The sequence below is a fragment of the Rhinolophus hipposideros genome (assembly GCF_964194185.1).
Source record: "Rhinolophus hipposideros genome assembly, chromosome: 14".
In the NCBI taxonomy this organism is placed as follows: domain Eukaryota; kingdom Metazoa; phylum Chordata; class Mammalia; order Chiroptera; family Rhinolophidae; genus Rhinolophus; species Rhinolophus hipposideros.
The window spans coordinates 20,628,893-20,641,078 of record NC_138060.1 but is presented as its reverse complement, the minus strand read 5'-3'; the positions used below and the strand labels follow the sequence as shown (position 1 = coordinate 20,641,078).

General features: G+C 51.4%; 1 protein-coding gene across 2 annotated transcripts; it reads left to right on the top strand.

The window, feature by feature from the left end:
• The first annotated feature begins 4,436 nt into the window (after positions 1-4,436).
• On the top strand, positions 4,437-10,170 carry GLYCTK (glycerate kinase). Of its 2 annotated transcripts, XM_081071921.1 has the most exons (6): positions 4,437-4,490; positions 5,881-6,042; positions 7,045-7,460; positions 7,703-7,854; positions 8,421-8,596; positions 8,926-10,170. In XM_081071921.1, exons 3-6 carry the CDS (start codon positions 7,084-7,086, stop codon positions 9,790-9,792), a joined length of 1,572 nt encoding a protein of 523 aa, XP_080928047.1. In that variant the 5' UTR covers positions 4,437-4,490; positions 5,881-6,042; positions 7,045-7,083; the 3' UTR covers positions 9,793-10,170. The 2 variants fall into 2 exon arrangements, with proteins under 2 accessions (XP_080928047.1, XP_080928048.1); XM_081071922.1 differs by lacking the exons at positions 4,437-4,490; positions 5,881-6,042 and adding an exon at positions 6,745-6,879.
• The last annotated feature ends 2,016 nt before the right edge of the window (positions 10,171-12,186 follow it).

Genomic DNA, 12,186 nt, shown 5'->3' with positions numbered 1-12,186 from the left:
GTAATGTTCTTAACCCCATTTTAATGATGAAGACTCTGAGGTTCTATAAGGTTAACATTCCCAAGGTCACATAGCCAATAAGCCCTAGAGTCTGAATTCACACTGTTTCTAGACTAAAACTCTCCAGCCCTATTTCCAGGGCAAAGGGTAGGTAATTGTTCACATGTAACAAAGTCCATTATAGGTAAACAATGCCTTCTTGTTCTGGAAGGAAGGGATGGGATCTTCCCAGATAAACCTAGATGCCTAGAGCCAGGAAGAACTGCCCAGAGCCCTAGGGCCTCTTGTCTCTAAAAGTACAGAACTGTTTCAAAAAGGCTTAACAACTCTTGTTGGAACTGTCATGGAGACACGGGTGGCGATTTTTCTTGGCTGACATGCTGATAATGTTATAATCTATTATAATTAGCTAACGCTCACCTTGAGGGGCAAGATGGTGTCCTAGTTCTGCTCTTGGTCACTGGAGTCCAGTTCTGGCCAGTCTGGTAGCTGCACCTTTTCCTAAGGATGACCTCTCCTCCTCATTCCTTTGTCTCCTGTCACCTCTTCCTTCCTTTCTTTTCCTCTCCCTGTGGCCCTGTTCTTTCTACCTATGGTAACAAATACACAGGAAAATGTTTTTGTTCTCTTCAATGTTGTTATATACCTCACGAAAGTGTGTAAGCATGGACCATGGGTGACCTGAAGCATGTCGGTACATCTGGCAAGATGAATGCCAACGAGAACCAACATTTTCTGGATGATCTGACATCAGTAAGAATAGATCTAGCTTCTAAGGTTCAGGTCTTGACTTCTAAAACTAAGTTTCAACAGGAGAAAGTGAGCATATCAACGAGGATAGGCTATGTTATGGCACAATAACACAAACCCCCACATCTTAGTGATTTAAACATCAAAGGTTTATTTTCCACATTCCGTACATGTCCATTGTGAGTTGGCAAGGTGGCTCTGCCCATCAGAGTCACTCAGGGTCTCAGGTTAGCAGAAAAGCCGTATCTTGAATGTTGTCAGTTGCTAGGTCCAAGGGGAAAAAATGCTCAGGAAGGTCTCACTTGGGCAAGTAAGTGCCCAGAAATGACGCACAGCACCTCCACACACAACTCATTGGCCAGAACTAGTTGAATGACCACATTCAACCACAAGGGGGCCAGGAAGTGCTGGAAGGGGAAAGAGCTAGACTTCCTAAACAGCACTATTGGTCGGAGATTGGAGGACAACACGAATGTTGACAGAGGAGTAGGTGCTTTAGGAATATGACTGGTTCTGCTGTGGAACCAACATGAACTAACAACTCAGACGTCCTCAGGCATCTGAAACCTCAAATGGCTGCAGGTCAGCTATGATCAGCTTCCTCGTCAAGCAGCATTTATTTATACCAAAGCTCCAGGTCAGAAAGTCCAAGACTGAGCACCATTCACTACCCTGATGACTCCCTTAGCTGGGAAGGGAGGGGAGAGATTTCAGAGTTACAAGGACCAAGTACTTTATCCGTGAGGAATTCCTGAGATTCAGCACTGTTTATGCAGGTGGGTGCCATTATTGTCACCTTCCCCTGGTCACTGACCATCCAACATCATCCAGGGACAACCTCCTCTTTTGCTCTAAAAGGGAACATTTAAATTAAAGCTTAACTTGAGTGAATAAATTCAGTAAACTCTCCCCCAGTAGGGTGTGAGTAATGCATCCCATCACCTTCTTTCCTTCAGCTTGCTTGAATGGGGAACATTTATATTGTACTTAAATGGCCTTTCAACAGTTTCCCCTAGTCATAAAATAGCATCTCAAAAAACAACATGTATGTCGCCTTAATATTAGAATTAATATTATTTTTAATGTGTTTAGAAGTACTACAAATTTATTTGTATATGTTCTCTTATCAATGGATATTTAGATTGCTTTATACTCAGAAAATGTTTAGGATGAATTCTATTCATATTCATTGAAAGGGATCAGAGTATGCCACCCAAAATATGCCACTTTAGCATAAGGATTATTTTAAGATGAAGGCATTTGAGAAACAGCAGACACACAAAGGGTTTCCTGCCCTCCTCCTTTCTACATAAAAGCAGAACATAAATTTTCTGTGAGAAAGTTTCCCATCCCAGTACCTGAAGATGGAACCAACACCGAGATGAATCTGTACAAACAAATCTTACTACAGCAACACTTACCTTCCATTAGCTTTCCCCATATATTTATTTTCCCACAATTTATTGCCCCTAGAAGCTCAAACCCTATTTGTCTTGTAGCATCTCCATGATTCATTGCTCTTTGTTAAAAATGGTACATAAGCTCTCAGGCCTATGGTTCTATTGGGTTTTTCACTTAATTTCTGTGAGCCCTCCCCTCCCATATGCATATGAAATAAACCTTTTTCTCCTGGTTAACCTGTCTTCTGTCAGTTTAATTTGTAGGGCCTCACACACTGAACCTAAGACAGTAAAGGAAAAAGTTTTGTCCTTCCATTTTTGTCCACATATCCAATTATTTCCTTGGAATGAAATTGCATGTCACATTTTGACATTGATATTTATTGCTAAAGTGCACTTAAAAAGACTGTAGACATATTCGTGCCCATTATCCAGATACTGTGTTTCCTGAAAAATAAGACCTAGCCAGACAATCAGCTCTAATGTGTCTTTTGGAGCAAAAATTAATATGAGACCCGGTATTGTATTATATTACATTATATTATATATTATATTAATGACCCGGTCTTATAGTAAAACAAGATCGGATCTTATATTAATTTTTGCTCCAAAAGACGCATTAGAGCTGATTGTCCTGCTAGGTCTTATTTTGGGGGAAACACGGTACGCACAAGAATCTGATGAGCCCAATCATTTTCTTATATCCCACTGCTTCACGTAGCCTTCTGTTTCCATTCACCACCATCTCTTTTCCTTTTGTGAAATCCTTTCCACCTACGGTATGCAGCACTTTGTAGCTGAGCTCTCCACTGTTATCTTAATTCATTAAAAAAATAAGAAATTCCAGTTTCTACTTGTGCTTGGGACTATGCAAGGCAGTACAAACACAAATATGAATTAGACCAAGTCACCACCTTCCAGAAGCTCACAGTCCAGTGGACATCTAAACCCGCTGTCGTCAAATATTAAAAATACATCTTGTGAGTAGCTGTGGGGTGGGATGGGAGCTTAAAAAAAAATGGGTACAATTAGTCTCGTGCTTATATTCTGACAGAACAGCACTGGCACAGTAAATAGTGTCTGTTTGAGTCTCTGTCACTAAACAATCAGAGAGGTGCTGAAATTTACACTACTCCCAGCAGCGTGGGAATGTAATTACAAAAGCAGAGTAAGTTTCCCATCTGAAAGTACCACTTGTTACTCATCGCTGTAGCTATAGCATTTGGCCCACACAGAAGGCACTCAGGAAATGTCTGTTGAATGATGAATTATTAAATGCATGGGTGGATGAAGGTAGTGTACTGTAAACAAGGAAAAACTGTCATTTTAAGTGTTTACCATCTCCCCACATCTAAAGAGGGCTGATCCCCCTGAGGGTGCCTTTGTTTGGGTGGTGGGGTGGAGCAGCATTTGGGAGCGGTTGATAGGGAATAAAAGGGCCTCTATTATAAAGGGAAAGAAAAATCCAGGGAGACAGCTAAGAAGCGGGGAGGAGGAGTTCATGACAAGAACAGGGCAAGGTATGCAGACCTATGGAGAGATGTGGCAGCTGCTAAAGGGAACCGGCGTGAGAGAGATGTTTTAAGATTTTTAGGAGGTCTGCTCTGGTTTGTGACATTAGCCCCCTGTCCCATCCGCCCAAGAAAACCAAGGAACAGCAGTGTACTCTTCTGCGTCTCTGGAGTCTGGTGAGGACTTGTCTTTTCAATGTCTAAGGCATCAGCCCCTCTCAATGAAGCCACAGGGAGAGAAGAGAGCAGGGGCATCGAGGGAGGCCCGGGTCGTTCGTGTTTACACGCAGCTTGTGTTTCAGGGTCAAGGAACTGAATTTGAACTCTCTTGCTGAGTCAGAGCTGTTATTTGGTTGCCCAACGGGGAGAGGAAGGGAACTCCAATGAGTTCTTGCGGGATGACAGCGGAGGGGAAGGGCAGGGATGCCCTCACCTGCTTCCAGAAGGGGTGGGTGTGGGGAAATGGTGCTTCTCAGCCCGTTTGCTCGCTGCCGGGCCCGGTAACAGGAGCTTGGCGCGCACCTGCTGACTGACTGCATCGTACAAGATAAAGGGGACGGGTCATAACCATCAGTGAGGCGGCTATTAGCACCCCCATTGCAGCGATTAAGAAAACGAGGCGCAAGGTGACTCCATCCAGGTTCCTCGGAAGTCAGGGCGGAGCCAATGCCCTAATATTTGCCCCGGCTACCCCCGCGCCCCTCCCACCGCAACCCGCACCTGGTCCCCCAAGCCCGCCCCACACACCCCACTTCCGGATTCCGCCCCGCCCACCCGCGAGTACTTCCGGCCTCCAACGCTGGAAGCCGCGGCCGGGAGCTGTGGGAAGGTAAGTCCGCGCAGCGAGGGCCCGCGGAAGCAGTTCTTAGGAGGCCACCGCGGGTTCAGGAGGCAGCGGGCCCTTATTTCTCGGGTCACCACCGGGCACTACGCGGGGGCCATTTTCCTCGCAAAGGCCTGAGTGCCCGGCCGAAGGCGACGTCACTTCCGTGGCCTGTGTGATCAGGCGAAGGCCGGCATTGGCTCCAGCCCCACTTAGCGGCGGGGAGGAGTCACGGCAGGTCTTGGAATCCCCGGGTTTCGCGCTGGAGCGCCTGGGATTTTAAGAGACATGTGTCCTGATTAAAATTGCTGGATTTAGCAAATAAAAATACAGGACGTCCAGTTAAATTTCAATTTCAGATAAACAACAAATAACATTTCAGTATAGGTAGGTCCCAAATATTCTATGGGACATACATTAAAACAATTCCAAATCATTATGTTGTATACCTGAAACTACCGTGTTTCCTGGAAATAAGACCTAGCCGGACCATCAGTTCTAATGCATCTTTTAGAGCAAAAATTAATATAAGACCTGATTTTATATTACATTATATAATAATTATATAATTTATGTGTTATATAAGTTATATAATAATTATGTTATATATAATATAAGACCCGGTCATATATAAGACCCGGCCATATTATATTATACCTGGTATTATATTATATTATATTATACCCAGCCTTTTGTCATTCCTGGTATTATACCCAGTATTATATTATACCAGGTCTTACATTAAAATAAGAACAGGTCTTATGTTAATTTTTGCTCCAAAAGACGCATTAGAGTTGATGGTCCGGCTAGGTCTTATTTTCGGGGAAACACCGTAATGTAACATTATGTCAATTATAATTTTTTAAACAAGAAAGAAATGTTTGCTCTTTAAGCAAAAAAGAAAATTCCCTATGTCACTGATATTCAAATTTAACTGGACGTCCTGTATGTTCTGTCAACCTTAGCCTTGTGTCCCATTCTGTCTTGGGCTCTGGTATCCAGTATCAAGGCTGGGATTTTGCAGGCCTGTGTCCATCTGTGACATAGATACAAAGTTCACCCAGGCTGTCAAAATCAGCTATTGCTAGATGCTAAGATACTTTCAGCTCCAAGCCTAATGGGGCGAGCCCCAGGAGCCCCCTGACAAAAGTTGGGCCCATTTTTAGAGTCCCTATGGCGATGCCCTCTGTGTTCCCTTTCACAATTGGGGTCAAATAGGGTTGGTCTCTTATGGGAAAGCTAGAAGCCAGCAGGCTAAGTGCTAAGGGCAGCAGGTTTTTTGAATGTAGGATAAATTGGTTTTCGGTGATAGCAGTGGGCTGCTTCAAATAGCCAAGGAGGTCAAAGGGAGAGCATTAGTCTTAACGGTAATCTCATCTCACCTCTCATTTTGCAGATGTTGCCCAGTGAGAGAAATGGAGCTTTCCCAGCCATTCAGAAAACTGGTAGAGCTGGAACCTGATTGCCAGCTTTCTTGCCCTGCTTTGGCCACACTTGGTGTTGCGGTCAACTGGCAACTTTCTGGTGGGCATTTATTAAAGGAGATGCCTTTTTAGAGGTGAGCTCTTTAGTGCATTTTTGTCCCTAAACTTGTCTATGGCCTCCTGACCTTCACCCTAAGGCTTCTTTAGCCTTTACCCTGCCCAGTGGGGAAAATGGTTATTTGGCTCACTGTGGGAGCCTGGCCTTTGCTTGCTCCAGCCACTAGGCTTTCACCCTTGTGAGTGGTGTGACCCAAGACTTCTTATGTCAGAGCCAAAACGCATGTTCTTGGCAGGGGTGGGTCTGGCCAGCCATATAGGTGGAAGGGTGTCTTTTTCTGTCTTGCAGATTGGGTCCCATGGACATAGCCTCATTGTGTCTAGGGACTTCTCCAAGGTTCTACCATGAGCCAGACTTTGCTGCCACTTCTGGTTTAAACTTGAACCTCTTGTTGGACTGGTCCTAAGTGCTTGGATTCCTCAAGCTGTGGCCTTGAGGATGTGCTCTGGGCCTGTCAGTGCCCCAGCAAGCCTGCAGCCTCCCCACACACACCTAGCCTTCCCAGGCTCCCCAGCCCTGACCCATAAGCTAATGAAATAGAGCAGCCTGCAGGTCAACAGCCAGCAGCCTCCTGGCAGCAGAAGTGGTAAGAGGCAAGGAAGGAATGCCAGAAAGGGGAGTTGCTCCTGGATGAGGGCTCAGAAGTGCAGGGGGTGGAGAAGGGGCGGGGCGGGAGCCCACTGGTAGGAATTACTCCCTCTGTGAATGATTAACTCTCAGCCAAAGGGGGTGATCTAGGAGGAGGGCTCAGTTAACAGGACTTTTGGACTCGGGGCAGAGCGTCCAGAGGGCCAGCGTGTGGCCTGCAGAAGAGGACATGGTTTGGTGGCAGACCTGGACTCCAAGGACTGGAGTGAGATCAGGCAGCTGTGGGCTTCAGGAAGTGTCCTGGGACTGGCAGATGGTCTCTTCTTGCTGCAGCAGCTGTGGGGTCCACTGGCCCTGAGCCCTCAGGGGTGGCTGTGGGCCTCCTGTCTCTAGCCTTACAAGGGCCTCACTAGTGTTTTCTTCCCCCTAGGCAGCCATGGGTGCCAGGCGGAGCTGAAACCAGTGGGGCATGGCTGCAGCCCTGCAGGTCCTGCCCTGCTTGACCCGAGCCCCATTGCGCCCATTCCTCTGGAGGGGCCCAGGGGCACGGCTGGCTAGCGGCATGGCCCTGGCAGAGCAGGCTCGGCAGCTGTTTGAAAACACTGTGGCTGCCGTGCAGCCGGGCCCCATGATGCACCGGGCACTGTCCTTGGACCCCAGCAGTGGGCAGCTGAAGGTGCGGGACCGGAGCTTTCAGCTGCAGCAAAACCTCTACTTGGTGGGCTTCGGCAAAGCTGTACTGGGCATGGCGGCTGCAGCTGAGGAGATACTGGGCCAGCATCTTGTGCAGGGCGTGATCAGCGTTCCCAAGGGGATCCGTGCTGCCATGGAGTGCACTGGCAAGCAGTAAGGAGCGTTGGGGAAGCTGCTCCCCACTGTCCATCTGGACGGGAATCTGGGCCCAGACTCAGGCTGGATCACGGCCTCCCTCCCTCACCGGCTTCTTTTTTCTCTTGGGTCTGGCCTGGCTCCAGGATGGGTGTCAGTGGATATCCTTGTTCATGCACGCTTCACCTGTACAGCTGGGAAATCAGGTGGGAGCAGAGGAGCCCACCCCTTCTCTCGCTCTCTACTGTCTCTCCCCTCAGGGAGATGCTGCTGAAGCCACACAGCCGTGTCCAGGTATTTGAGGGTGCGGAAGACAACCTGCCGGACCGCGACGCACTGCGGGCTGCACTGGCCATCCGGCAGCTGGCTGAAGGTCTCACAGCTGACGATCTGCTGCTTGTGCTCATCTCAGGTATGGTGCCAGATTGGCTCCGGACAACTGGCAGGAGGGGTGGTTCCAAATATCACGTTTGAGTCCCCAGGGTCACAAAGCAGAAAGGGCAGTGAGGAATCTGGATGGCGGACTCCTGGGTGGCCCTGGGCAGGTAGTCTGGCTTCCCCTGAGCTGTGGGGTCCTCCTTTTGACTGACCTTGTTGGCTGACTGTGAGAGGGCACACAGGGAACACCTACCTTAGGATCTTGCAAGGAAAATGTCACTGTTTTTGCAGCTGTCTGTACCAATATCACCTGGGCCTTGCACCCATAGAGCTCTCTCCGTGGTCCTCCACTGTCACCTCCGGTCTGCCTCCTATTCCAAGCTCTTACGGAATAGTGCTTCACCCCAGTGCCTACTGGACCTGGGTTACCCCAATGCAGGGTCCAACCTCAGGTGCCTAGGGTGTGGTGACTGTGCACACGTCCCTCCACTGCGTGTCCACACGGGGGCACCCTAACCCCACCTTCCAGCCCACCTGTGTCCCTGGGTGAGGAAGTGTCTTTGCTGTCCCCTCTGCCTGAAGTCCTCACTGTCTCTGCAGGTGGGGGCTCAGCCCTGCTGCCTGCCCCCATCCCACCCGTCACACTGGAGGAAAAGCAGACACTCACCAAACTGCTGGCGGCCCGAGGAGCAACCATCCAGGAGCTGAACACCATCCGGAAGGCCCTGTCCCAGCTCAAGGGTGGGGGGCTGGCTCAGGTCGCCTACCCTGCCCAGGTGCGTGAGTTGCTTCTTCCCCAGGCAGCCCTGGGTTGGTGGAGCCAGGCCCACATGTGCCAGGGAAATGAAAGCCTAAAACAGCATACAAATCGGCAGGGGCCTGGTGTGGGAGTCCACAGGGCCATCGGATAGGGGCATCAGAGAGGATGATGGGGACGCCACATGGCCAGGTGTTTTGTGCACCCACTTGAGAGGAGGTAGAAAAGGGCGAGGAAATGTAGTTGGTGACGTAGGGCATGTGGATACCTTGGGAGGGTAGTTTGTCCCCGTAGCTCTGGGGTGAGGACCAGGCAGGACTGGGCCATCCCTCTGCAACCCGTCCCCAGGTGGTGAGCCTCATTCTGTCAGACGTGGTGGGGGATCCCGTGGAGGTGATCGCGAGTGGCCCTACTGTGGCCAGCGTCCACAACGTGCAAGATTGCCTGCACATCCTTAATCGCTATGGTCTTCGTGCTGCCCTGCCACGTTCTGTGAAGACTGTGCTGGCTCGGGCTGACTCTGACCCCCGTGGGCCACATACCTGTGGTCACGTCCTCAATGTGATCATTGGCTCCAATGCACTGGCACTGGCTGAGGCCCGGCGGCAGGCCGAGGCGCTGGGATACCGAGCCGTGGTGCTGAGCGCAGCCATGCAGGGCGACGTGAAAATTGTGGCCCACTTCTACGAGCTGCTGGCCCGAGTAGCTGCAGCCCGCCTCACCCTGCCTGGGTCTGGAGCCTCTGTGGAGGAGGATGAACGACTCCATGAGCTGGCGGCTGAGCTCCAGCTCCCAGACCTGCAGCTAAAGGAGGCTCTGGAGGCCGTGGCGGGGGCTAGGGGCCCCGTCTGCCTGTTGGCTGGTGGCGAGCCCACAGTGCAATTACAGGGCTCGGGCAAAGGTGGCCGGAACCAGGAACTGGCCTTGCGTGTTGGAGCAGAGCTGGGACGACGGCCGCTAGGACCTATTGATGTGCTGTTTCTGAGTGGTGGCACTGATGGGAAGGATGGGCCCACAGAGGCAGCCGGGGCCTGGGTCGTGCCTGAGCTGGCTCACCTTGCTGCCGCAGAGGGCCTGGATGTGGCCACCTTCCTAGCTCGCAACGACTCACATACCTTCTTCCACCGCTTCCAGAGTGGGGCACATCTGCTATACACAGGGTTGACGGGCACCAATGTCATGGATACCCACCTCCTGTTCCTGCGGCCGCGGTGATGGCATAGGTCATGTTCTGGGGGTCCAGAGGAGGCCAACAGGACAGATCCCAGGGCAGACCGGGCTGGTACCCAGGGCCTCACCAGGCCGTAGGGCCCCTCTTCTCCTCGGCTCTGGGTGCATGGTTGGCCTCTCCCCTCCCACTCGGCCTCTGCTCCATGTATGTCCACTCTCCTAACCAGACAGGCAGATGGGGTCTCGCTTCCACCCTTACTCTCAGCCACAGCAGCAGGTCCCCTGATGACCAGGAGAAGTCCCTTGGCTACTTCGCTGTCCCCAGTATTCTCCCCCAGGTACTCCTGTGCTGAGCTCCTGAGCCTGTTTTTTCTGTAGAGTGAAGCAAGAAGGACTGAAAATAAAAAGGATCATGCTATCGGGTCTCAATGCATCTTCCTTCAGAGCAGGGGTTTGCAGGGAACCCCTGGGGAGGGGAGTGGGTTGGGCTGCAGCCACGGCCAGGACCTGATAAGAGTTCCCCACACCCTCTCTGCAGGGCACATTGGGTACTTGGTTCACTTAAACAGGAGCCTAGGAGGGGTGAGCCCGGCTCCCAATATGCTCACTGTGGATCAGCAGAAACCCCAGGGAGGACAGGCCTAAGGACTGCAGTCCGTGGGGTCTGGGAGGGACTGGCCACCCATCCAGCTGTGACTCTTCCCAGTGGCATCCCGGCTGCGGTCTTTAGCCTGTGCCATATGCGTCACTGGCACATGCTTATTACCTACCACCAGGGACAGCCCTCCCTTCTGCTTTGGACAGACGACACCTTTCGTTGAGCTGCCTGTTTATCTATAGGCTACCCCAACGACATAGGACCCTGGACGTCGTTTCTTTGTGCCAGCCATTTTTCCCAGGCTGAACACCCCCAGTTCCTTCAGCCACTCTTCTGGGGACATAGTCCCATTTCTGGTACCAGCCTCGCCATGGGGGAGGGCAGTCTCCAGTGCTGGGATGGTGTGTCAGAGGAATGATGGGGTCCAGCAGCCCCCTGCCACTCCCTCTGTTACAGATGGTGGGGAAGAGGCCAATGGGAAGGAAAGAAACAGGAGGGCTCTCTTGGCCAGGCCTGTAGCCTGTGCTGGGAGAGGGATGGGCCACTGTCTCAGCTTTCCTTGGTCCCCGTCAGTATCCAAACCCTCCGCTGGCCGCCCCCGCCGTGCGCCACGGCTCCAATCCCTATATGAGTGAACAGTAGAATCACATAGGAATAAAAAGCCATAGAGAACAGCGAGGCCTGGGGCTGCACCTGCTAGCTCCTCCGCCATCCCAGCTATCCCCTTTCTGAGGGTGTGAGAAGCTCTGGGCCAGGGCCAACATGCCCTTTCCCTGGGAACAGCCTCCCTTTCCCACTTGGGATCTGGACAGCCCAGCTTGCAGATGGTTCATGAGCTGGGATGTGACTCACACTGGACAGCCTGGGATTGAGAGGGAAGTGAGCAGGCAAGCTGGCTCTGGGGGTCAAGGAGATTTAAGGAGGAGGGGAGTTGGCACTGCCCTGATGCAGGGGCACCACTTCCTTCTGTCCTGGCATGGATTTCCCGCTGACCGGGGTGGGGGTCATACTCTTAGGGGATATTGCCCACACATGGCGCCTCTGCACTGGTGCTCCTCTGGAAACCTCTGGATAAGTATGTCCTGTCCCTGCTTGTCATCACTCTTGGGAGCATGGCTTGTTAGCACTGGTGTCAAGTTCCAGGCAAGAGCAGCACCAGAGGGAGGCGCTGGGGCAGAGGACCTGTCTGCCACGTGTCCAGTGTGCGCATGCGTGTGAGCTTACACATGTTGGTGTTGGCACGCTGGGGGGAGGTGCGTCTTCATGTGTATGCACAGATACTCAGCGCAGGGGACGTAATGCCGCTTGTGCACATGGCTGCTTACACACTTGTTGAGAGGCTTCAGGCGGGTGGGGGCTTGCTGGAGGCCCCCTCTGTGCCACCTTGGCCCCTGCCCTGTGTCTTGTCTGTGGGGGTGGGGACGCCGGGGGACAGATTGGGCCTAATCCATGAGATTTGTTCAGTTGGTACCCCCGAGACGAGAGAATATATTTGACCACAATCTAGATAAAAATACGACAAACCCTGTGTGATGAGTGTTCAGTAGGACTTACTATTTGCTCCATAAATGTTAATTATGGGTCATAATAATTGCTCCCATTTCAGGGCTCTTGGTTTCTGTCTCTCGTGGCTCAGATTCCTGCTGCTTTTGCGCCTACCATGTCTCCATCCTGAAGCTTTTCCTGGTCCAGCTGGAGGGTTTGGCCTTGTGGTGTGCCTGGCACACCTGACTGCTTCTGCCTTCACAGGCCCTTTTATTCTCTGCACTTGGCATGAACTGAGAGCAGCTGGGTAGTGGGCCTGGACAGTCTTTAGGTGTCAGCTAATCCAAATCCCTTTG

Bases quoted from the DNA above. Each gene is read 5' to 3' on its own strand.
- GLYCTK (XM_081071921.1), top strand. From the start codon at position 7,084: ATGGCTGCAGCCCTGCAGGTCCTGCCCTGCTTGACCCGAGCCCCATTG. The intron at 7,855-8,420 runs GTATGGTGCCAG...CTGTCTCTGCAG, and splicing joins GCTGCTTGTGCTCATCTCAG to GTGGGGGCTCAGCCCTGCTG. The intron at 8,597-8,925 runs GTGCGTGAGTTG...ACCCGTCCCCAG, and splicing joins AGGTCGCCTACCCTGCCCAG to GTGGTGAGCCTCATTCTGTC.